The 26,279-nt window shown below is 43.5% G+C and overlaps 1 protein-coding gene across 2 annotated transcripts; it reads right to left on the reverse strand.

The window, feature by feature from the left end:
• Positions 1–2,714: 2,714 nt before the first annotated feature.
• On the reverse strand, positions 2,715–24,685 carry LOC143111599 (U3 small nucleolar RNA-associated protein 14 homolog A). 2 transcript variants are annotated; one of them, XM_076273841.1, is made up of 17 exons: positions 24,411–24,685; positions 24,142–24,238; positions 21,017–21,087; positions 19,926–19,990; positions 18,017–18,174; positions 17,545–17,700; positions 15,025–15,144; positions 14,698–14,792; positions 12,659–12,782; positions 12,342–12,419; positions 11,814–12,079; positions 9,413–9,567; positions 8,983–9,257; positions 6,910–7,071; positions 6,527–6,711; positions 6,309–6,408; positions 2,715–5,726 (listed from the first exon to the last, which is right to left on the reverse strand). In XM_076273841.1, the coding sequence occupies exons 1-17, from the start codon at positions 24,452–24,454 to the stop codon at positions 5,442–5,444; spliced, it is 2,436 nt and encodes an 811-aa protein (XP_076129956.1). In that variant the 5' UTR covers positions 24,455–24,685; the 3' UTR covers positions 2,715–5,441. The 2 variants fall into 2 exon arrangements, with proteins under 2 accessions (XP_076129956.1, XP_076129955.1); XM_076273840.1 differs by having other exon boundaries at positions 8,983–9,260; positions 24,411–24,684.
• Between the last annotated feature and the right edge of the window lie 1,594 nt (positions 24,686–26,279).

Raw genomic sequence — 26,279 nt, forward strand, 5'->3', positions numbered from 1 at the left:
TACATTCTAAAGAATATCTGACCCCATCTAACTTAACATGGAATTTTATTGCAATGCAATTCCATGCATTGTTGAGGAACATTCTTTTATTTTCAAAGAGTGAATTTCTTTGGCTTATTTCAGACTGGTTTGTTGCAAAATTGGTGTCTATTTTTACATTTTGGCCCTTTGAATCAATGGAAATGGTTGTTGACTCTTTAAATAGAGCCAGTGTGTTTTTGCATGCAAGTGTTCCACAATGTTCAATCTGTACAAACACAGAGTTAAGCATTATTCAGCCTAGGAAAGTGGATTTGGTGTTTAATCTGATTTAGAGGTCACTGAAACATACAGTATATCACACTAAAGTATCAGTCCATCATTTTCCAAGACTTATAGTAACTGACCTCTTGCCCAGGGGTTGACTGATATACTGTCTGTCCAATCAGAGGGGCCTGTATGATGCCCCTTTACTTTGCACACTTTTTGTCTAAAACAATCATCAGACAGCACAGTATGTTTATGTTAGTGAATGCAGGAAAATTGTGAAGGCAAAGTTGAAGATGGACATGATAATGTCCAAATTCGACAGAAGGGTGCAGATGGGATAACTGCAGTTAGCCTCCAAAAAAGTGACTATTGTTGTGACATCTGGCAAAAAGGTACATGCTATACTAATAAATATAGTTTAAGATAAATAATTAACAATGCATGCCTATGCATGGGTCATGGTTTTACCAAAGTCATAGAACAGTCAAAACTATACATATTCTAAAAGCATATGCACTGTACATGAAATATAGCATTAATCAACTTATGTCCCATCTTCCTCCATACCATGCATAACACATACTCCTCTATTCTGTATAGGTAAATCAAATGAACAGCTGATACATTTTGGCCTGCACTATTAAGCGAAACAAATTAAACACCCTAAACTATATATTTCTGAAAGCATATACCCTCTAGAGGAGATATAACACCAATTAAGACATTTCCCATCTTCCTCCATACCATGCATAACACATACTCCTCTATTCTGTATAGGCGAATCAAGTGAACAGCTGATACATTTTGGCCTGCACTATTAAGGGAAACAGATTAAACACCCTAAACTATATATTTCTGAAAGCATATACCCTCTAGAGGAGATATAACACCATTTAAGACATTTCCCATCTTCCTTCATGCCATGCACAATACATTGCGCTCTATTCTGTAAAGGCGAATCTAGTGTAAAGTGGATACATTTTGGCCTATACTGTCCGGGGAAAACAAATTAAACACCATAAACTATATATTTTCTATAAGCATATACCCTCCGGAGGAGATATAACACCATTTAAGACATTTCCCATCTTCCTCCATGCCATGCACAATACATTGCCCTCTATTCTGTAAAGTGAATCTAGTGTAAATTGGATACATTTTGGCCTATACTGTCCAGGGAAAACAAATTAAACACCATAAACTATATATTTTTTTATATGCATATACCCTCTAGATGAGATATAATACCAGTTAAGACATGTATTATCTTCCTCCATGCTTTGGTCAATTTGTTTGACAAATGTTGTAATTAGTTTTGGGTCACTATATTAGCTATACATAATTACATCGTGCCCTGTTTGCCCATGTTAACAAACAATTTCAAAAAACTTAATTTGTTTGTATTGATGCAAGTAATCAACTCAGTAATTTTCATAGTGATATGTGAAGGTTAATTACGTGAGAAAAATACTGTATAGGCGCATGAATAGGGTATATTGGGTCTTTTTCTAAACTTTCCCTTGCCCATTCTTCTGGGCTTTTTTTCCCTTCCTCAGGACATATTGAGGATACAAAATCAGTTACATTTTCTTCTGTTGCAATTTGTTCAACGTTGACCCCTATTTTGGCTTAAAATACCTGACCCTACAGCTCCACACCACGGACATCTTCTACAGACCCGGTTTCTAGAGGCAATAGAGTAGACCTACATCTACACAATCACCACACACTAGAGTAGACCTACATCTACACAATCAACACACACTAGATTCAGCATGACCACCACCTACATCTACACAATCAACACACACTAGAGTAGACCTACATCTACACAATCAACACACACTAGATTCAGCATGACCACCACCACCACCAACCCAACACCCTAGATAGTAGCACCACCACCACCAACCCAACCCCCTGGATAGTAGCACCACCACCACCCAACACCCTAGATAGTAGCACCACCACCAACCCAACACCCTAGATAGTAGCACCACCAACCCAACCCAACACCCTGGATAGTAGCACCACCACCACCCAACACCCTAGATAGTAGCACCACCACCAACCCAACACCCTAGATAGTAGCACCACCACCAACCCAACACCCTAGATAGTAGCACCACCAACCCAACACCCTAGATAATAGCACCACCACCACCATTCCAACACCGTACATAGTAGCACCGCCACCACCCAACACCCTAGATAGTAGCACCAGCACCAACCCAAAACCCTAGATAGTAGCACCACCACCACCACCCAACACCCTAGATAGTAGCACCACCACCAACCCAACACCCTAGATAGTAGCACCACCAACCCAACACACACACTAGATAGTAGCACCACCAACCCAACACACACACTAGATTCCGTTACACCCCCCCCCCCCCACACACACACACACTAGATTCAGCATCATCACCAATCCAACCTAACACACAGACGCACACACACACTATAATAATAATACGTTTATTTTATATAGCGCCTTTCTCAAACCCAAGGTCGCTTTACATAGTAGGAAGGCAGGGAAACACAATAACAAACAAAACAATACAACAGAGACAAAGGCAGGGAAACACAATAACAAACAGACAAAACAATACAACAAAGACAAGTTATCTGTATGGAACTATGTGTTGGGTGTGGAGGAGAAGTGATCATTAAACAGAAAGGTCTTGAGATGTGCTTTGAAGAAAGGAAGAGAAGGACAGGCACGAAGGGGTCGGGGGAGGGAGTTCCAGAGTTTGGGGGCCAAGGCACTGAAGGACCTGCCACCCAGGGTGGAGAGTCTGGAGCGGGGGATAGCCAAGAGGTTTTGGTCAGAGGATCTGAGTGAGCGGGAAGGAGTGTAAGGGGTCAGGAGGTCGCAGATGTAGGGGGGAGCAAGGTTGTGGAGGGCTTTGAAAGTGAGTAGTAGTACTTTGTATTTGATCCGGGACGGAACTGGTAGCCAATGGAGTTGATGGAGAATGGGGGTGATGTGTGCTGATCGTCTGGTATGGGTGAGGAGCCTGGCTGCAATTTTGAATATATTGTAGTCTTTGAAGGGTTTTAGTGGGAAGACCAAGGAAAAGTGAGTTGCAGTAATCTAAACGGGACATAATGAAAGAGTGAACCAAAGTCTGTGCATTACTAGCAGAGAGGAAGGGTCGGAGGCGTGCAATGTTACGGAGGTGAAAAAAAGCAATCTTAGTGAGTGATTTGATATGAGGATCAAAGCTAAGGGTGGAGTCAAGCTGAATGCCAAGGTTAACAACAAGGGTGGAGTGGACAGATGAGCCATCAATGTTGAGAGTGTGATGGGGAGATTTGGTGAGGATGCTTTTAGGGCCAATCAGCAGAATTTCGGTTTTGTCTGTGTTGAGCTTGAGAAAATTGTTTTGCATCCATAATTTTAAGTCAGAGAGGCATTCAGTGAGGGAGCGTGGTGGGGGGTCAGAGGGAGAGGGAGTGGTAAAATAGAGTTGGATGTCATCTGCATAGCAGTGGAAGTTGAGACCGTGGCTGCGAATAATCTGGCCAAGAGGGAGGATGTATGAGAAAGAGGAGGGGCCCAAGTACAGAACCCTGGGGGACACCACGAGTGACCGGGGACTTGGGGGACTGATGTGGACCAAGTGTTACAAACTGCTTTCAGTTGGTGAGGTATGACTGAAACCAATTGAGGGCTGTGTCAGAAACACCAATAGCAGACAGACGGGAGATTAGAACATTGTGGTTGATGGTATCGAAAGCAGCACTAAGGTCAAGGAGAATGAGAATGTTAAGTGAACCAGAGTCAGCAGACAGGAGGAGATCGTTAACTATGCGTAGAAGGACAGTCTCTGTACTGTGACATGAGCGGAAGCCAGATTGAAAGGGCTCATACAGGTCGTGGTGGTTAAGAAAGGTGTGTAGTTGTGAGGCCACCACTCTTTCCAGTACCTTGGCCAGGAAGGGGAGGTTGGAGATAGGGCGGTAATTTATTAGTGATGTAGGGTCGGAGTCAGGTTTTTTTGAGAATGGGTGTAACTGCAGCAGTCTTTAGGGCAGCAGGCACCACACCCGAGTTGAGGCAGGTGTTAACAATCAATGTAATGGGTTCAGACAGGGATGTGAAGCAGGCTTTAAGTGGAGGGGTGGGGGCAGAGTCAAGCTGACACGATGAGGAGTTGGACTTAGTAATGATGTCAGTGATGGTGAGGGAGTCAGTAGCGGTGAAATGAGAGAGCTGAGGGCCCAGAGAAGGAGGAGAAGAAGAGAAAGAGATAGCATTGGGGTTGAAGGTGGTAGATTTGGCTAATTTTATCATCAAAGAAGTGTAAGAAGGCCTGGCACTGCTCAGGGGTCTTAGGACAGGCAGTGACAGGGGGTTTTAGGAGTTTGTCCACAGTCCTGAATAGGGTTTTTGGCCTGGACATGGAGGAGGTTATGAGTGATGAGTAGTAGTTTGAGCGGGCAGCATTGAGTGCATCCCTATATGTCTGAATATGTTCGGTGTAGAGCATGGAGTGAATTGTAAGGCCAGTTTTCTTGTATAGCCGTTCAAGACGGCAGCCAGCGGCCTTTAGTTGCCTCAGCTCAGGGGTGAACCAGGGGCACGTACACTAGATTCAACATTACCATCCCGAAACACACTATTCAGCATCGCCACCAACCCACCACACACACACACACACACACTAGATTCAACATCACCATCCCAAGACACACACACACACACACACTAGATTCATTACCATCAGTCCAAGACACACACACTAGATTTAACATAAGACACATACACTCCTGCCAATGATTAAAAGCCATCAGCAGTTGGCCAACTTCATCAGTGGATTCATCCCAACAGAACTCAAGACACCAAGCCAACGTAACATCTTATGATCTGTTTAATAAACTCGTTGCTGCAAACCCAGCCCACCACAGCCACCCCAACATGACCTTTAAACAGTTTATACAGTTTCTGGGGCTAAAGAATCCCTCCTCTGAAGACGCTGAGCTCAATTCGGCGTTTCCTCAGCTACCATTCTCTTGTGGGCGGTGTCTGGGGGAGTCAGGTGTAAAGGTCAGGTGTAAGAGTGGGCTCTGCGAGAGCCAAAAGGTCAAAGTCAAGGTCAACCTCTGAGCTCCAGCGAGAGTCCAGGCCAGGTCTATGGCTTCCTCATCTGGTGTCCGGCGTGTTTCCGCCGCGGGGAAGTGGTTCACTTCTTGTGCTTCTTCCTCTTGGCCGTTGGTCTGTGGCCCGCCTTGCCCTGCTCCACATTGCCCAGGAGGAGGTCGGGGGCGCCCCGTTTGCCCGGCGTCTTCTTGCTGGACATGACGTCGTCCTTGGAAAGTGGCTGGATGATGGCGCCTGCCTTTGTCACAATCCGCGGCGCCGTCAGCTTTCGTACCGCCAACTCTGGGTTCCATGTAGAACCGAGAGGAGAACGGATGCTCCTTTCAAACTGGGCAGGGTTCTCAAAGGGGAACGGAAGCTGGCTGACCTGGAGACAGAAGAGGGCAGAAGGTGAGAACAGAGAGGAAGGGAGAGAGAGGAAACAGATGGGTGAGGGCAGAGAGGAATGGAGAAGAGAGGGAGAGAAAAAAGATGGGTGAAGGCAGAGAGGAATGGAGAGAGAGAAGAGAGGAATGTAGAGAGAGAAGAGAGGGAGAGAAAACAGATAGAGGTGAGGGCAGAGAGTAATAGAGAAGAGAGGGAGAGAAAAAAGATGGGTGAAGGCAGAGAGGGAGGGAGAGAGAGAAGAGAGGAATGTAGAGAGAGAAGAGAGGGAGAGAAAACAGATAGAGGTGAGGGCAGAGAGTAATAGAGAAGAGAGGGAGAGAAAAAAGATGGGTGAAGGCAGAGAGGGAGGGAGAGAGAATGAAGAGAATAGAGAAAGAGGGAAGAGACAAGGATGGGATAGAGTTGCGAGAGAAGGAAGAGTGAGGAGAGAGGAAGAAGAGAGGTATTAGTGTTACATTAGTCCTGGGTATTTGGGTATCTGAGCCTATTCCCATAGAGTGATAAAGTGTAGCAGGGGGAGCAGGTGAAGAGCATGTGCCCCTCCTGTAGTTCCATCTCTAACCTGGTGGGTGGCGACAGAGGAGTCTCGCTTCTCTGAGATGATGACTGCTGGAAGCTTCCGGTCTTTCCTGGGCACGGAAGGCGGAGCTTTCTTCAAGAAGCTAAAATACAAAATCACCATGGTGTCAACAAGTCATGTCAACTGACATCACTTCCTGTAGGCCAACTTGAAGGAAGCAAACACACACACACACACACACACACACACATGGGCCTTACCGCCTGCGTTTGTGCTTCTTAACCGGGACGCCGAGCCCTCCCCACTGGCCCCACCCGGGCAGTGTTAAGTCCACGTCTTTAGGTTTGCTCGCCTCCTCCTGCTTCCGTTTTTCCTTCAGGAAGTCCAACACGACATCATCTCCGGCGAACGCCTCGCGGATCACGTCCGTCTGTTCGTCCAGGGCCTTTAAAGGGACCGAAAAACCGTCATCATGTGAAGCATGACAACACCTCTCCCTGGGAACCATGACTAACACCTCTCTCACGGAACGAGCTACAGGTCTGTGTACCCATCAGATTACCGACTCTCACTCTCTCTTACACACATACAGCACTTGCACACACGCACATGCACACAGAGGGTCGTCGGATCAGTCTCTCACCTCATCCTCGGCGTCTTCAACAGCCGGTGCCGTCATGGGAACACGGATGCTCTTGGCTTGCTTGGTCAGCACCTGTTCTAGGTCGATGATCTTCTGGCGACGTTTCACCTTAGGGGCGTGCTTATTCCCATGACCACTTGCTGCCGCTGCCTCGGACTCCACCTGGGCCAACAGACACAGCAATAATCAATAAATATACAAGGATGTTTATTTGTCACATACATAGCAATACTAATGTAAAGTATGAAATTTCGTTTGGTGTTCAGCTTTTTCTGTGCAAGTGTGAAGAAAGAAAGATCAAGAAATAATAAATAGCAAGAGAGAATAAAAAGTGCAGTGTGTGTACAGTCCATGTGCAAGTGTGTAAAAAAAGTAGTTTATATAGTCTTGTTCAGGATACGGATTGCTTGAGGATAGAAGCTCCTCCTCAGTCTCTCTGTTCTGGTCTTGTAGCAGCAGAGACGTTTGCCTGACCTCAGTCTTTTGAAAAGTCCATGATCAGGATGTGAGGAGTCCTTTACAATACATTGGGCCCTGGTACATAGTCTTTTCTTGTAGATCTCTTGCAGGGTAGGGAGAGGTGCTCTGATGGTGCGTTCGGCAGATCGCACAACTCTCTGTAAGGCACTGCAGTCACGGGCTGTTCCCATACCAAGTGATAATGCTACTTGTCAGAACACTCTCCACAGCTGAGGAGTAAAAGGCCTTCAAGGTGGGTGCTGATACTTTGAACTTCCTCAGATGACGTAGGAAGTAGTCTTTGCCTTGATTTCCTCAGTGTGTGCTGGGTGTTAACAGTCCATGTTAGATCGTCAGTGAGGTGTACTCCCAGGTATTGGAAGCTTGTGACTCTCTCCACTGGCAGCCCACTGATCTTTAGTGGAGTGTAATCTCTGCTCTGTTGTTTCCTGCAGTCCACCACCATTTCCTTTGTTTTGCTGACATTCAAAGTAAGATTGTTGGACTGGCACCACTGGGCTACCTCATCCACCTGGTTCAGATAGGCCTGTTCATTCGCCTTATTCACCCGGCGGGCAGAATGAGGCTAAAGGGTACACTTGCCATTACACCTCAGTCCAGCAGATGGTGGTGGTAATGCACTCCGTTTGCAAACTGCCAAAAAAAAAAAGCTCACCGAAAAAAGAAGGGTTCACTGGCCTGTTCTTCTTCTTCAGTGAGTTTTTTTTGGCAGTTTGCAAACGGAATGCATTACCACCACCATCTGCTGGACTGAGGTGTAATGGCAAGTGTACCCTTTAGCCTCGTTCTGGCCGCCGGTGAATAAGGCGAATTGTTGTTGGTGTTCAGGCCCACCACCACTGTGTCATCTGCAAATTTAATGATTGAGGTGTGACTGCTGCTGGCTTTGCAGTCATGGGTGTTAGATAGATGTTATACAGCAGAGGACTCCAAACACAGCCCTGGGGGGCACCTGTGCTGATGGTTAAGATGTCAGACCACCCACCCTGACCACCTGTGATCGGTCAGTGAGGAAGCTGTGAACCCATTTGCAAATGGTGTTGTTTAATCCAAGAGTCTTCATCTTTGTGACCAGAGTGTGGGGGACTATGGTATTGAATGCTGAACTATAGTCAATAAACAGCTTTCTCACATACGTCCCCTTTCCTCCCTCCAGGTGGTTTAGGGTGGTGTGCAGGAGGTTGGAGATGCCATCGTCTCTGGACCTGTTTGTTCTATAGGCAAACTGGAGGGGGGTCGAAGGAACTTGGTAAAGATGAGCAAATTAAGTGCTTTGAAATGCTTGTGAAGAATTTCATCACTGTTGATGTCAGGGCCACAGGGCGGTAGTCATTTAGGCATTACATGATGGGGTTTTGTTTTTTGGCATAGGTACAATAGTGACATGTTGGAACGGTAGCTTGAGCCAATGACGTGTACAGAGCAATAATCAATATACACAATCAATAATCACACACACTAATAATCAATCACTATACACTATCAAACAAACACTCAGACACACACTGACCTATCAACACAGAAGCAATAATCAAACACACACACACACACACAAGATGGTGCCAGATGGACATGTTAATCAGCCAATCATACCATGGGGGCGGTGTCACTGTGCGTCTCTGTCAGTAGCTCCGCCTCCTCCAGCGTGCGGACTCGTGTTGTGTCCTCATCCAGCAGTGTATCCATGGAAGCGACTCCTACGGTTGCCAAGGGGGCAGCATCTTGTTGTCCTTGCTTGGCCAGACGTCCGAAGAGCGCATTAAGCTCGGATGCAGCTGCTTCATCCATCTGGTCCTCCTCCTCCTCCTCCTCGCTGGTCTCCGCTATGGTGAAAGAGATGCTGGGACCACCAGCAGCCTGGGAAGACTCTTCTGCAGGAAAGGTGGATATTTTACTGGTTTACATCAGAGCACATACAGGTATGCACGCACACGCACACACACACACACACACACGCACACCTACACACACTCAAACATGCACGCATACCCACAAACACACTCACACACACTCCACCACGCACCATCTTTCTGTCTGGCTTCTTCGTCGGCCTCCTCCTCCTCCTCCTCGTTCGTCTTCCTGAGCTGCCTGCGACGGGCGAACTCTCCCAGCAGCCTTTCCTCCTCCGTCTCCGCGTCGCCCCCTCCTCCTCCCGACGCCGCCACCTCTGTAGGCTCACTGCAGCCCCACAGACAGACAGACGGACTAAGTCAGATCACACAATCGACAGCAGAACAGCAGGAAACGGGAGGCTCATATAGAGCCCATCAGGTCATATAGAACACATTTTATTTTATTAACAATGAGGTTTGTATTTTTATCAAAAATAAAAAACTCAAAATGCACTGTTCCAAATTATTATGCACATTAGAGTTTCAAGACATTTTATAGGTTGTAAAGAACTAAAAATGGTCATTTGTTGAATTTGCAGCATTAGGAGGTCATATAAATTAAATAAGAAGTTATTTCAATCAAAAACATCTTAACAGGCCAAGTTATGTTACATGTTATGTTACATGTTAACATAGGACCCCTTCCATTGATATCACCTTCACAATTATTGCATCCATTGAACTTGTGAGTTCTTGGAGAGTTTCTGCTTTAATGTCTTTGCAGGATGTCAGAATAGCCTCCCAGAGCTGCTGCTTGGATGTGAACTGCCTCCCACCCGAGGTCATTTTCACACCGTCAGGGACCCAAAGGGGCCTACCAGCTCTCTCCCCATGATTCCAGCCCAAAACATGACTCCGCCACCTCCTTGCTGACGTCTCAGCCTTGTTGGGACATGGTGGCCATTCACCAACCATCCATTACTCCATCCATCTGGACCATCTAGGGTTGCACGGCACTCATCCATAAACAAAATTGTTTGAAAATTAGTCTTCATGTATTCCTGAGCTCACTGCAACTGTTTCTGCTTGTGAGCATTGTTTAGGGGTGGCCGAATAGTAGGTTTATGCACACTTGCAAACTTCTTGAGGATCCTACACCTTGAGGTTCGTGGGACTCCAGAGGCACCAGCGGCTTCAAGTACCTGTTTGCTGCTTTGCAATGGCATTTCAGCAGCTGCTCTCTTAATCCTATGAATTTTTCTGGCAGAAACCTTCCTTATTATGCCTTTGTCTGCACAAACCTGCCTGTGCTCTGAATCAGCGACAAATGTCTTCACAGTACGATGATCACGCATACGTTTTCGGGAAATATCCAATGTTTTCATACATTGTCCAAGGTAGTGCACAATTTCACGCTTTTCAGCAGCAGAGAGATCCTTTTTCTTTCCCATATTGCTTGAAACCTGTGGCATGCTTAATAATGTGGAACATCCTTCTTAAGTAGTTTTCCTTTGATTGGGCTCACCTGGCAAACTAATTACCACAGGTGTCTGAGATTGATTTCAATGATCCAAAAAGCCCTGAGACACAATACCATCCACAAAAAAATAAATGTTTATGACACTTAAATCCAATTTGCATAATAATTTGGAACACGGTGTAGACACCATCAGGTCATATAGAACACATCAGGTCATATAGAACACATCAGATCATATAGAATACATCAGATATATAGAGCCCATCAGATCATATAGAACATATCAGACATGTGACTGTCTTGTGTGCATCCTGCCTCTTAACACTGTGCTGATGTCAAATATCTGATTCTGTCCCACACTACAGGGTCCCTCACGGTTCTGGACAGCAGACATCTCAATAGCTAGCTTGTTTACTAACGAAAACCCTCACTGAAAAGACGCATTGCGCAGAATATAATATGTTATCAGTGCAGTCTTGTGGTGGTCATTGATGGACATGGCACGCAATCCTCTCTCGAAGGATAGAATCCTACCTGTCCGTCCCGACCCTATCTGTTCGTCTTCATCCTACCTGTCCGTCATCACCTCACCTGTTCCTGCCTGTTGTTCCTTCCCTACCTTTTGGTCCTGATCCTACCAGACCCTACCTGTCGGTACTGACCCTACCTGTTTGTCCTCATCCTAAACGGTTGGCACTGACCCTACCTGTCGGTACTGACCCTACCTGTTTGTCCTCATCCTAAACGGTTGGCACTGACCCTACCTGTCGGTACTGACCCTACCTGTTTGTCCTCATCCTAAACGGTTGGCACTGACCCTACCTGTCGGTACTGACCCTAACTGTTTGTCCTCATCCTAAACGGTTGGCACTGACCCTACCTGTCGATACTGACCCTAACTGTTTGTCCTCATTCTAAACGGTTGGCACTGACCCTACCTGTCGGTACTGACCCTAACTGTTTGTCCTCATCCTAAACGGTTGGCACTGACCCTACCTGTCGATACTGACCCTAACTGTTTGTCCTCATCCTAAACGGTTGGCACTGACCCTACCTGTCGGTACTGACCCTAACTGTTTGTCCTCATCCTAAACGGTTGGCACTGACCCTACCTGTCGGTCGTGACCACGATGCTCTTTGGTTCTGCCTCCATTGCTGTTGGCATGACAGCAGTCATCTTCATCCAGGGGTTTGCCCCCTCCTTCTGATTGGCCGATGCATCGTTAGCGATGTCGGGCAGTGTCTGGTCATCATTGGTCAGAGTGGGGTCGTTGTTGTCATCGTCGTGGTCACTGTCACCGTGGAGTTCAGCGGAGGGGAGGGGCTTGTGGGTGAGTTGGCGGTTGAGTTCGAGCTGTTCTTGCATGTCCTGACGAGCCTGAGAACACACACACACCATTAACACACACACAAACACACCCCTTATACACACACACACACACACCTTTAATACACACAGTTAACACAAATACACACACGGTTAAACCCTCCCCCCCCACACGGTTAACACACACTCAACCCCCCCCAACCCAACCACACACACACACACACTTTACATACATACACCATTAACAGACACACATAGATCTTTAACACATACACACACCTCCAAACCCCACCCCCCATACACACACACTCACCCCAAGGTCATATTTGGCCATGATTGCTTTGGACTTGGCCCATTTCCCACTGTTCTGATGCTTCAGAGACATCCTCTCCTGCAAGGAGAAAGAGACAGAAAGCGAGAGAGACAGAGAGAAAAAGAGACGGGCAGACATAAATGTCCTGTTCAACAAATAACAGTGAAATAATGGCAAAACGAAATGCAAACCAAAAAAACCCCACCACAAGCAGTCTTGTAAACAGTTATCAGTTATCTGCATTATCATCACACACACACACACACGAAACACACCTTTATTCATCTCATCTCTTAATGTTCTCTCCCGTTTCTCACCTCGATCCTGTTTTTCTCCATTTTCTGCAGTTCCTCCATGGCCCTCTCGGGGTCACTCTTGCACATCTCCTCAAACTGCTTCAGGAAGGCTTTCCTCTTCGCCTTCTGCTGCACCTTATGGTATCTGACACATCACACACACACACACATTAGCACTGAAGCACCAATAGACAATAATGAATATGTGGTCATTAAAAACATATGCACACTAAAGGCCTCGGCTTCTGGTCACTCAGCAAAAACCCAGGCAGCACTGAGTAGATGGCCAATGGATGGACTAAGAAGTAGGGCAACGAATATTCTAAATTTGAATATATATTCGAATAGTTTTAAAGAACAGAATTTCGAAGGTGAAAATGAATATTCGAATGTGGAAAAACACGCAGCGGTCTGTTTTGAGAGTGGGCGCGCTGCCACAGGAGTCGACTGAAAGTTGACTTACATGGAAGATGTCAGAAAGTGCAGAGCATTGAAGTCTTGAGTTAGTGAATTGGCTACCATTCTTTCATTGTGTAATCGCTGCGTACGTGCATTCTCCCTCCTGCAGATTTGTGTTACGTAGCCAAGTGCTTAATATTGCAAAAGTTGAAAAAATAAATGTGTTTATTGTACAGAAAATAAATAGCCTATACTGTCATACTGTCAGTTAATTGGCTACAGTGCAGTGAAGAGTTTGGAGAGTGAAGTCATGATAGGGCAACTTGGAGTTTTATGAAAATAATTTACAAACCATGGGCCATGACCATGAAGCCTCTATTTCTTGCAGCTGTTAAAACACGTTTTTGCTGTACAGATTATTTCTGACAAGAAATAGCATTCAACATTTGTTTATTGTTGCTCATTTTTAACCGTGATGTGTTAATCACAAAATGTCTTCCCTAACAATTTGACAACAGCTAGTTGTGAAGTAGACTATTCAACTAGCCCGCTTGCTTGCGAGACTCCTGACAAAAAGGTTTAAATTGAAAGTAAGTGATTGTGTATGTGTAGGGTGTATTTCATACACCCTACCCTGAATATTTTCTACATCCATGTCTACACTATTCCAGATTTGTTTGAATTTTAAATCTCTCCTTGATATCTTTAGGGTTAGCAGGTCTTCCTTTCCCTGATATCTTTAGGATTAGCAGTAGGCTATACTACGAATCTCGATAAATGGGTTAGCAAGGTATGTTGTGCTCTAAGCCAGGGTATGCTGTGACACGAAAGTGGCTGTTTTAGCGTCGCTGTATCACCATGGTGTCTTATGCTGCCAACCAAACCTGGTCGGGAACAGATTATGTGCTAAGATATAGCTCAAATCGTGTAAAACTACCGCCTACTGACCAATCAATTATCTTGAATATCTTACAGGTGGAGCTCTGCCTCTCCAAACATTTTGGATCTCGCAGGCGCTTTAACAGTGTTGTGCATGCAAATATGCCACTATGAACGTGCATAACATACAACATCTGTTGACAATCGATTTGTTTGATGTTATAGGCTAAACACTAAAAATGGCCGCAGTCTAGATTACGCTATCGCTCATAAATACGGAAGAAATTGTTTTTAATAGGCGATCTTGTGCGTCTCCACGTTTCACAATTGGCCAACATCATCCCAACACAGACAACGCGCACAGTTGAGCTGAAAGCCTAGTTTTACAAATATATCACATAACTGCTATCGTAGTATCACTTAAAGGTTGTATCAGCGATTCAGGCCCAAAAAAGGCCCAAACATAAATTATCACATTGATCGCTGATACAACCTTTAACTTATACCCTGGATTAAGTCTTTGTGTAACTTCGATATGTCTAGATAGCCTAGATATGTCTAACTTGCTTCGTACTATACCCCACTGGTCTTCCTCTCCCTAATATCTTTAGGGTTAGCAGGTCTCCCTGTCCCTGATATCTTTAGGGTTAGCAGGTCTCCCTGTCCCTGATATCTTTAGGGTTAGCAGGTCTCCCGGTCCCTGATATCTTTAGGGTTAGCAGGTCTCCCGGTCCCTGAACTGAACTGTACTCTGGTTGATCTTTGACCCCTGCGGAGCTCACTTCTTGCTCTTGATCTTGCGCTCTCTCTTCGCTTTGGACTCGTAGTAGGATTGCAGCGCTCGAGCCTTCTGCAGCTCCGCACGTCGCAGCTGGGCCTGGGGACCACAACAACAGCAACCATTAAACAACAACAACAACAACAACAACAACAAGAACAACATCACTCATTAAACAACAACAGCAGCAGCAAACAGAAAGTCAAACATTTACACACACAGATACACTCACGCACACATACATATAGACATATACACACACTGACACACACACACACACACACACACACAGACACACACACAGACACACAGACACACATGCCCCCTTCACCTCTTCCAAACTCATGGCCTGCAGCTGCGCCTCTTCCACGGGGGTCAACACGGGGTCAAGGGTTGGCTGCCGGTGGGCGTGAAGCACAGCAAACACCTCCTGCTCCAGCGGAGTCTGAGTCTGAGCAATGCACACATTAATCAATCAATCAATCAATCAATTAATTAATTAATCAAAATCAATCAATCAAAAATAACCTCCTGCTCTAGCAGTGTGAGAGTCTGAGCAATGCACATATTAATCAATCAATCAATTAATCACATCAATCAATCAAAAATAACCTCCTGCTCTAACAGTGTGTCTGACCAATCAATCACTCAAAAACACCAATTCCAGTGGGATGTGTAGGTGTGCTTGTGTGTGTTTGTGCGTCTGTGTGCATATGTGTCTGTGTGTGCATGTGTATGAGTGTGTGTTTGTGTGAGTGTGTGTTTGTATATCCGTGTGTGAGTGTGTGTTTGTATCTGAGTGGGCGTGTCTCATTTCAGGGGCTGGATGCTTCGGAGCATTCGTGCTACCTAGCACTGGTCTTCTGTGACCGCATAGACCGGACCTGGCTGGACCAACGTTTTTTTAAATGGGACGGTCTAGCCTAAAAGAACGGATATGTTACGTCATTAGCCCGAGTAGGCCTACTGATCTTTCTAACTCATGTTCGTGAAAAGCATCCTTTCAGATCAACGTGTTACGTTTTATGTATAGGTTACAATAATATGAAGCTAACTGAGTGAGAGCAATCATCAATCTATTTGAATTATTAAAAAGATATATAATTATGCAAGTCCTTCCAAACTAAAAGGATTGAGTTTTTTTAGCTGCTGCTCCTTTCCCTATCATTTAGCATGTTTACATTGATTAATTTAGCAGACACTTATCCTAAGAACAACATTCAGGCTACAATGAAAAGGAATTGTTATCAAGGAATTAATTGCGGCATCTGTCAATATTCATTTATTATAAGACTAGTCAAAAATGTGATAGGAGGGTACATGCCCATATAGCCTTTGTCTGCCTCGTCCATCTCCAATTTTAAATAATTTGTTCACCCACCGGCTAAAAAGCAATCACACAAGTGTCGCTTTACTTTTCAAGAGATGGCGATTTCAAAGGGAGTTGGAGCATATTCATGTGAGCAGCCTTGGCCTTTTTCTTTCTAGCCTGGTTAAAACCAAACTTTAAAGAGGTAGGTGGGCACGGGCAGCGTAATTTCTTTCCCTGTTTGCTGACATGTAGACTAATTTCAAAAACTTAGGAGGGAATATCAACAGTTAAGGTAGCCTGGCTAGGACGGCAGGATAACGTAGCCTATAGCCAGACAGCTGTGATCGGTTGAGTAACTTATGGTGGTGACTGTAGCTAATGGTCGTTTGCAGACATATATGATTGAATGCATCACATTGCACTTTATCTTACTTGTTAACTGACCTGGCTTCTAGACCGATACGTTTTTCCAACTGCAACGTTGACAAATATATTTGTGATTCAGCTGCTGAGCATCCATTTAGCAGAGGTTTTCATCTCTTGTTGTGCTGTGTTGTTGTAGGGCTAGATGTCCTTCATTATCTCGATCATGCACAAAGCATCATGACCACATGCCTTTGCCACATAAAATATATCGCTAGTAGGCTATTTTCTTAATGCACATTTACAATGTTAGTAATCAGACTTGCTTTAGGCTTACTGGCTATGTTAGGCTACACCTCGCGAAAACTATGTTGTGATCTACAGCGGCATCGTGTGTGTCAGGCTGCGGTTCAAACACATTAGTTCATTTGAACTGATGAAATTGTATTTGCTGCTTTGCTAATGGACAAATTAATAATTTATCAAAATTAATTTGTTATTATCCGTCCGTAAGCTAGATGTCACAAACAGACGCTTTAATAAACCTTTGGTGGATGTAATCCTCCCTTGAACTAATTATAGCCTTTATGCAAAATGCCATCAACTAGTTTCTTTAGCCTAAATGTGTTGTGTAATAGTCTTCTAGTAGCCTAAGTCGTGGAAAATATAGTAGGCCTAATAGACTACTGACCAGTGATCATATCTGAGCATGTTAATATGACTTGTTGATCATTTCAATTTGAAATGTTTGAACATATTTATTTAGAAAGTGGTTCTAAATTTAGGTTTGATACGGAAATTGGCTACATAGCTTAACCATAGTTCACATTGAAACCCGATCATTTAATTTAAATGTTATTAAACCGTTTATTAAATGTTTACATGTGTAGGCTCTGCCGACTGTCTCGCCATGTCTTGAATGAAACGTCATAAACGTATCGAATCTTGGGGGACCAGGTAGGCCGCGAAGCATATACCCGATGCGCACTCCGTTTCGGGGAAAAGAAGGGTGGATTTGTCGGCCGAATTCGAAGGAGCCCACGAAATGGGACAGCACTAGTCGCGCTACTATGACGCAACCGGTCTACGAATCTGGCCTTAAAACCATGTAGCCCCTGAAATGAGACACGCTCATTCTGAGTGTGTGTTTGTATATCCATGTGTGTGTGTGTGTACCTTCCAGCTGGTGACAACCTGCTCCATGCGTCTGGGCCTATTGGGCTGCTGGTTGAGGGGGAAGACAAGCTGCTCTGCCCTCTGCTGGAGGATGATGGTACTCTCCCAGCGAGACACCTCCTTCGAGGCCTTCTGAAAGGCCGCCTCACGTTGGATCTGCAAGGGGACGACAGAGGAGACACACAGATTACACCCACAGCCAACCAGGCAGATGAAGACATAGCACCGATAGATAAATAGACAGACAGACAGACAGATATACTCAGACAAACTAACAGACAGATATAGACAGACAAACTGGCAGACAGATAAATAGATAAACATAGACAGACAGAAAAACTGGCAAATAGATGAGTAGATAAAATAGACAGACAAACTAACAGACAGATATAGACAGACAAACAGATACAGACAAATAGATAGAGAGAAGCATAGACAGTCAGAAAAAATGAGGCAGACAGACAATAACTACCTTTTCTGTCTGCTGGTGGCTCAGGGGGAGTTCTAGAGTAGCATGACGTTTCTCCAGGTTCTTCAGCTGTTTCTGAGTTTTTGTCAGGCTTCCATCAGTTCTAGATGCTTCTGTAGCAGAACTGAGCAGATCGGAGAGAACCACCTTCTCCCCAGCGCCTAACAGGGAGGGGTTGCACAGGTCATAATTTACTCATCTCAACAAACTACAGGTCAAAATTAAGAAGAGCTACAATTACGGTCAAATGTCACGATTAAGACAATTAAATCTAAATCTGTCTAAATCTAATTGGGTACTGACTATATCAATATTGCATGTTGATATGACGGTTAGTGTTTAATAATGTCAGTGTTGTCTTGTCTTGGTCATGGAAAAAAGGTAGTTGATGAACATGGTTCGTGCCATCTGGCGAAATAGCAAAAACAGCAGTAGGGCTGTGCCGATGGACGATATCATCGTCCATCGTGATGCTTGACAGACATCACGATGGGAAGCAACCATCGTGATGCCACGACCCCACACGTCAGTCACTAATTCCTGCTGTACATAAAAAAAAAAAAACTTTCCCTGGAAATGAAATTGAGCCTACTTTAAAGGCTGTCAGCCAAACAGTTATATTAGTCTACCGTCTTGTAAAATAAAAGACATTAATCTACCGTCTTATTCAAATAATTCCTGACTGTGATGTGAATGTGTAATTGTCTTTTTGTAGCCTAGGCTACATGTCTCGCAGGCCTATAGCCTACATTGGATGTAAAATATGTAGCCTAATGTTTTAGCAGAAAATAGTCCTATTGAATTATTATTGTTAGGCTACGACTAGGACATTCTAGCGCTCAAATATTTTTGCGAGGCTACAGCGAGCGCCAAATGAGTCCTTCTCCTCTGTGTTAAAATAAACTATTTCTTTCATTAATTATAGGATCAGAAGGTAGCCTTGTGATCTTGTATTGAGGCTTGTATTTCATGCATTTAGCAAAAGTCCCAGACAGCAGCGGACTGGTAATCGTGATTCGTTATTTGTAAAAGTTTTTTTTACTTCGCCCTCCTATAGCCTGGACTGCGCGATCGCAGCCCTTTACTTTCACTTCCCGCCGCCCTCATAGTCAGCATAGATGGTAGCCTGATAACGTGGGATGCTGCATAGCGCCCTACTGAAGATTTTAAATGAGTGACCACGATAATAGTCTTAAGTAGCTTTTTTGCTAGGCCCAGTGAAGGCTGGCAATGTGTAATATTCCGCTGGTTGGTGCACACGGAAGTGTTCAGATTGATTGTCTATCCGTCTTTCACGACGATTTTCTTGGAGCAGATCTTCCACACAACTTCAGTAGTCAGTCCTGGTCAGTATGTCTCTCTTAGCTGTCCACTTTCATCAGGCCGTAAAGCCTATATAATATATTTTTTATTTTGTTATGTAGAAAATGATAAATGTATTTCTGTACAGACATATGGTAATTAATTATTACCATATGTCTGTACATAACCCCCCCCCCCCCCCCCCGACGATATTATCGTCCATCACAATGTTTTACTGTACACATCGTCAAATGCCAATTTAGGGGACATTGCCTAACCCTACTGTTGGCAGGTAGGCCGTTAGTCATGTGATTCCTGGTCGCTTTAAAGCCAGTTTAGTCATGTGATTCCTTTTCGCTTTAGGGTCAGTTTATTCATGTGATTCATGGTGGATACGCTAGTTTCTTCCCGTTCTCTGACACACTTACTCATTCTCTGTTCCAAAGATATTTAACAAGTCAAAAGTATTCATGTTATGCTTTCAGACAGCATCCTCACTTTACAGCACTTTGTCACATGCCAATCCTTCCCTCCCCACGTCCCCTTAAATCAGCCCAATGAAGGGTTCAAGTGAAAATAGAAAAGAGAAGAGATGTCTCCCTGCGCCCACCTTCGGCGTTCACGGCAAACTCGGACACCTGCAGGCTGGCCTCTGACCTCTCCGCCAACTTCTTCCTGAAAGCAACAAACAAAAACACTTTTCATAGTTCCGCCGAAGTGTTTGTGAAATATAATTAATGTAATGGCTTCAATTTTGTCATTTAATAGGCTAATCTTGACTTCGTAGACTAGCACACAGTTGATTTGACATTCATGAGCGATCTCCAACACATGAACCGTTTTTAATCATTAGTAGCCTGGATTAGGCTATCTTAATTGGCTTGCATTAGACTTAATGTAGCCCACTGGCCTATGGTTACTGTCACTGAACAGGCTCCTAAATGTACATGACACTTTATCTTTCATTAAAGAGTATATAACTAACTAGCATGATACTTTATCTTTCATTAAAGAGTATAACTAAGAATTCTAAAGTCTCTAGAACAACAGAAATTATCAAGGTAATAAGCTATGCATGTAAAAGCTTCATGTGGTAAACGAACCTGAGAACGTGCATTAAAGCCTGTACTGTTGTACCGTCATGCTAATCATTGCACCACCATACAATGTAGATACAGCTGTGCTCATAAGTTTACATACCCTGTACATACACATACTAAAGTTGAGTAAAAAGAGGAATAAAAAATCATCTTTTGGAAATTGATCGTAATATATTTAATTTAAGAAATGAGGAAAAAACCTTTAAGGACATATGTATCGTAAATAAATAAATGTTCTTCCTTTAAATACAGGGGCTTATAAGTATACATACTATGTTGAATTCCCATAGAGGCAGGCAGATTTTTATTTTTAAAGGCCAGTTAGTTCATGGATCTACAGGATCTGCATACTATGTTTCCTTAGCCTTTGGAATTAAAATAGCCCCACATAATCACATGCCCTTCACCATATCTAGAGATTGGCATGGTTTCATTTCAGTTAGCCTAATAACTGGTTTGATTTGCATTGAGAGATGATCTTATGGAAAGTACCCCCGAGATATGGTGAGGGGTATGTGACCGTCTTTTTGGAGTAATGCATAACACTATGCTATGATATAAACCAGACAGTGTAGAGGTGGTTGCCATGGCGAGCCCTCACCTCCTCTTGCCACCCAGGGAACTGATGGCCTCCAGGAGTTTGGTATGTTTGCGCTCGTCACCGCTGGCATCCTGTAGACAAACAAACACCACGGTTACCACACTAAGCACCAGATCACAACACAGTGATATCTGCAAAACTCTCTCATTTTGTGTTTTCTTCCTTCTGACAATAGTAATGTTTATTCTGTTGTATTATGATAAAAGCAATTTATATACATTTTATGTGCCCCCAGAGTCCAAGAATCACACCTGTTGTGTGAAGACCTGCCCGTACTCTGTCTCTGGTAGCTCTGATCCTGACTGATTAATGCAGTGCTACAAAAAACGTTGGGTGCACCTTAATTATGTGCCGTGCACCTAAATGAAAAAGTTAGGCGCACCAGCAGTGCAACCAATGTAAAATGTTAAAATGTAACCCTCTGACCTTGGGTTATGTTTACATTTATTTATTTAGCAGGTGCTTAATCCAAAGCCACTTACATTATGTCAATTATATAACAAGGGCATTGTTACATTGTCCCCAGAGCGACTAGGGGTTAAGTGCCTTGCTTAGGGGCACAACAGTGGAAGCCGGGAATTGAACCTACAACTTTTCTGGCTACTGCATGCTAGCCCAGCTCCTTAACCACTACACTACCACCACCCCAGGGATTAACCCTAACTCTCTGACCAACCAACCACCCATATCAACCACTACCAGTTCCCAGGGCAGAGGCGTCCCTCTCTCTTCAAAACCCTCTTGACGACACAGCTCTTCCATGAGTACCTCCTCTCCTAACACCACTAAGCAACCAAACACACTTAACTTGCACTTACCATGACATTCTTCTCTATCCTGTTTCTTATTCACACTGTACCTTGATTGTTTTCAAGGTACACTGTTTGCACACCCTCAAACACACCACAATACCTCTACTGCCCACGTTGACACTAAACTATACTCGTCAAACCCTCCAATTTTTCTTCAAACTCTTGGTTATGACTGGTTTCTGCTAGCAATCAAATCCCATTTAACGAGAGCAAGGGAGAGAGCCAGTCAGTAGTGATGGCGAGATGAAGCTTCTTGAAACCTTGAAGCTTTCCAGCCAAATGTGTTAAAAAGTGGTTCATTTCGGGGCTTCGAATGCACCCTAGGACACCTACTGGTCAATAAAAATACAACACTAATAAAAATTCCACAAACAAGAGCAATAGAAAAAGCGCCATTTGGTCTGCAAATGCTTGATACATTTATAAGTACAGGCATTGGGGAATACAAGCGATTCCTGTGTTGAAATATTTCCTCTCTTTGTAGCCTAACAAAGTAGTAGCTATAGGCGATCTGTGAAAATTCATGAAAATCGAGATAAGGATCGAACTCAGGTTGCGAGATCCCTAAACTAACGCCTTGCCCAGTGTCCCAAAGAGCAACTTCCTTACAGTGAAATATTTAGTTGTAACAAATGAAGTAGAAGGTGATCCGCGAAAATATATTATCTCGAGGTAGTAAGGATCGAACCCATGTCGCACGATGTCTAGTCCAACGCCTTACCCAGTGTCCTATCCTACAATCAGCCTTCTTTCAGAGAAAAAAATCTATTAAATTGTAGGCTAACGTTGAGTAAAATCACACAGAAAAGAGCAAAGTGCTTTTGTAACTGAGTGTGTTTGAAGAATAGAGGGCAGTGAAAGTGCTTTGGTAACTGGGTAGTATTTAAAATTAATCTACAACCAACCAACAACTGACAACTACCCGCGAGTAGACTACGTATTCGAGTATCGAATAGTGCGTATGTCAGGTTAAAAAACATTTTTGACAAATGAAGGGACATGAAGCAAGATAGTAGTGAGTAGTGATTTTTCTTGAAAAATCAACTTTAAATACAATAGAACAATATTTACAGTTATGTTTATAACTGAATTTATCAACATTCCAGGAAACATTCCAGACACAATGATGACCTCATAAGAGGGAGTCCAGCAAAGTTGGTCAATTAAAACACATGGGATAAGGGATCATAAAGTAGTTTTTTTTACACTGATGAGGCCAAAAACATGACTTCATTCCAGTATGTCATGCTAGAGTCTACTACCTGCCTGACATAAAAATATCCTGATACCTTTTTTCTTTACTGGCAACCATTATTGATGTGATGAAGAGGATATGGGTAAGTAGCAATGCTTGAAAATCCCAGTTGTGTCACTTGCCATCACATATAGGCCATTATATAGCCTAAACTAAGTAGAATCAGTAAGCAACTCATTAGTCTGTGTTCAGCCAACCATGGGCATATATGCTTTTCTTTAGAGACCTGACTATAATGCCATCAGTGTATATGTGCTACCACACATTTGCTCTTTATATACATCTGCTTATCAACTAATGTTAGCTATAGACAGACTATTAATTTGCTTACTGATTCTACTTAACTTGTTGTATATGTTATGGCAAATGACACAACTACAATTTCTAAGCCATGATGCATTACATACTAATAGTGATCCGATCCTACTCACACCCCTAATCAATTTCTCACTGATGATTTGATGGCCATGATTTACCTAAATTTTGTAGCCTATTCGTCTTTACTTTGTCCCTGCCAGTCAGGCTCATGCTTATGAACCACTGGTATGTCATAGAGAACATTTTTGGCCTTATCAGTGCAAAAGAAAAATGCAGTTAAAACCCATTCTCCCCTATGCTCAACTTTGCTGGACTCCCTCTTATGAGGTCAACACTGTGTCTGGAATGTTCATAAATTCAGTTATAAAAATAACTGTAAATATTGTTCTATTGCATTTAAAGTTGTTTTTTCAAGAAAATCACTACTCACTACTATCTTGCTTCATGTCCCTTCATTTGTCAAAAAATTGTTTTAACCTGACATACGCACTTTAAAAGTCGAAGCGTCCTGTCTAAAGTGAACCACAACTCAAAGCAGTGGAGCCAAACGAGGCCTCAAACGACGCCTGACGTCAAATTACCAATACAACTCAAGCCTCGATACGGGGCTTTCCTGAGAATGGCTTGACGTTCTCGACACACGCTTCGGAGCCTCGGTATCAACCGTAACATCACTACTAGTCAGACTGACTGACAGCCAGTTAGGTATGTAAGTTAAATAAAGACCTTTCCTAACTTACCTCATCCTCACTTGCACTGATGATATTCTCGTTGTCTGGGAGGAAATCTTCGTCGCTTTCCAATTCTTCGTCCATCGTCCTACTAGTGGTGGTTTTGCTGGAAGAAGATGAATAAAATATTTGGCGTAAACCCCCAAAACAGCCAGATCTAGCCCACAACAGCAATTGCCAGAAATAATGGTATTCTGGCTAATTTTTCCATAACAATTGGTATCGTTAACAATGTAATTATCTAAATACCATATTTACAATATCTTTAAGTCTCAAACCTAGGCAAGTCGAATTTTACGGATTTCTTCTTGTCTTTGACCATGGTAGAACACGTGTGCAAGTAAACTTCACAACTGTAGCACCTCTTCCGATCACTGTCCTCTCTGATTGGAATGTGGTTGCGGAGAAATTAACACCCTTAGTCCAAGGGTTCCTTAAGTTCATTCCTTTCAAGGTTATAAACTTTAACATTTATTCATTCAGTTGATACACGAAGCACCGACGCTGCCATGCTGTGTTTTCCTCTAGTTCCGGCGTGAAATTATGACGTTGCAAACTAAACCGGAAGTTATATATTATGTGTTGACCAGAGAATGTCCAGAGCCCATCTACGGAGAGCCTGGCCACTTGATGAAACCCAATCTGGTTTCTTAAGACATAGACACATTTCTAACAACATCAGGCTTGTACTGGACCTTATAGACTACCATGACCTTTGCAACAACGAAGCTTATATTCTATTTCTAGATTTCTGTAAGGCCTTTGACACAGTCGAGCACAAATTCATTTTTCAGGCCCTAGATAAATTTGGCTTCGGTCCTTATTTCTGTGAGTCTATTAAGACTATGTATACAAATGCAAACTGCTCTATTAAATTATATTCTGGGACCTCTCCTAGGTTTGAGGTGAATTGTGGTGTCAGACAGGGTTGTCCACTCTCCCCCTACTTGTTCCTGATCTGTGCTCAGCTACTCTCCGATTTCATTAAAATTAGCCCAGAGTCAGCTGGCGGATGATACTACCCTGTTCTTAAAGGATGCCTCACAGGTTCCAATAGCTATAAATACAATTAAATTATTCTCTCAGGCCTCTGGGCTATACTTAAATACAAATAAATGCGAGCTGCTCCCCCTTAAAACGTAGTCCATCCATTTGTAACATCCCTGTTAAAGAAACTGTCACTTAGGCTACCTTGGTCTAACTATCAACAGTAAACAAGACACTAGATGCTCTCTGAACTTTAATCCTATCATAGAAAAAACACAGAAAATATTTAATCAGTGGCTTCAGAGAGACCTCTCCATTAAAGGGAGAATTTTGTTGTCCAAAGCAGAAGGCTTATCCCGTCTGACATATGCAGCCCTATCTCTTGACGTAAACAAACAAACATCTATGTCCATTGACAAAATTCTTTACAATTTTACATGGAAAAATAGTATTCACTACTTAAAAAAAATCAGTTTTATTGAACTCCTATACACACGGTGGCCTTCACTTTCTTGATTTCTCTACTTTAAATGATACCTTCAAGATAAATTGGATTAAGCAATTTCTCATGAACCCTAATTCTATATGGAACTTCATTCCTAACTTCTTATTCTCTAAACTTGGTGGCCTTGAGTTTCTTTTATTGTGTAATTATAATATTGAAAAAATTCCCTTAAGTCTTTCTAATTTTCATAAACAGATGCTTCTCTCCTGGAACATGATATTGTAGCGTCGGTGGATGTACATGTCTAACGTTGAATGAGTGTCTCCCAGAATGCAGTGCGAGTGAATGCTAGAATGTGTAATGTCGATTATAATAGTTGTAGTTGCGTGTACCATGTTGTGTATTTGTTAGCGTGTTAGTCTCTTTAGTTGTACCTCATGTGTTTATCCTCGTGTTGATGTGTGTGGTAAACCCTTATTGTGTGTAGTATGTGCAGCTGAGACTACCCCTGTGTTGCTCTATGTAGTTGTCTGTGTCCGTATGAGTCTTCCTGTTCCAATAAATGGCCGTCCGGGCCAAAGGTGAATCTTGTCTGAGGGTGAGATTGCTACATTGGTGTCAGAAGTGGGATGGGCCCCTCCCGGGGCGCGAAGATCTACGCCAGATCAAGACGGTGAAGAAGGCCGAAGACCAGACCAACAAGATGGCGGCGAAC

Source organism: Alosa pseudoharengus, unplaced genomic scaffold (assembly GCF_046254945.1).
Source record: "Alosa pseudoharengus isolate Yale_2024_CS ecotype anadromous, Long Island Sound unplaced genomic scaffold, YU_APseudo_1.1 YU_APseudo_1.1_scf_8, whole genome shotgun sequence".
Lineage (NCBI taxonomy): Eukaryota > Metazoa > Chordata > Actinopteri > Clupeiformes > Clupeidae > Alosa > Alosa pseudoharengus.

Bases quoted from the DNA above. Each gene is read 5' to 3' on its own strand.
- LOC143111599 (XM_076273840.1), bottom strand. From the start codon at position 24,454: ATGGTCAAAGACAAGAAGAAATCCGTAAAATTCGACTTGCCTAG. The intron at 19,991-21,016 runs GTGAGGGCTCGC...TGTTGCTTTCAG, and splicing joins TCCCTGGGTGGCAAGAGGAG to GAAGAAGTTGGCGGAGAGGT. The intron at 15,145-17,544 runs GTACACACACAC...TGCATTGCTCAG, and splicing joins AGGTTGTCACCAGCTGGAAG to ACTCAGACTCCGCTGGAGCA.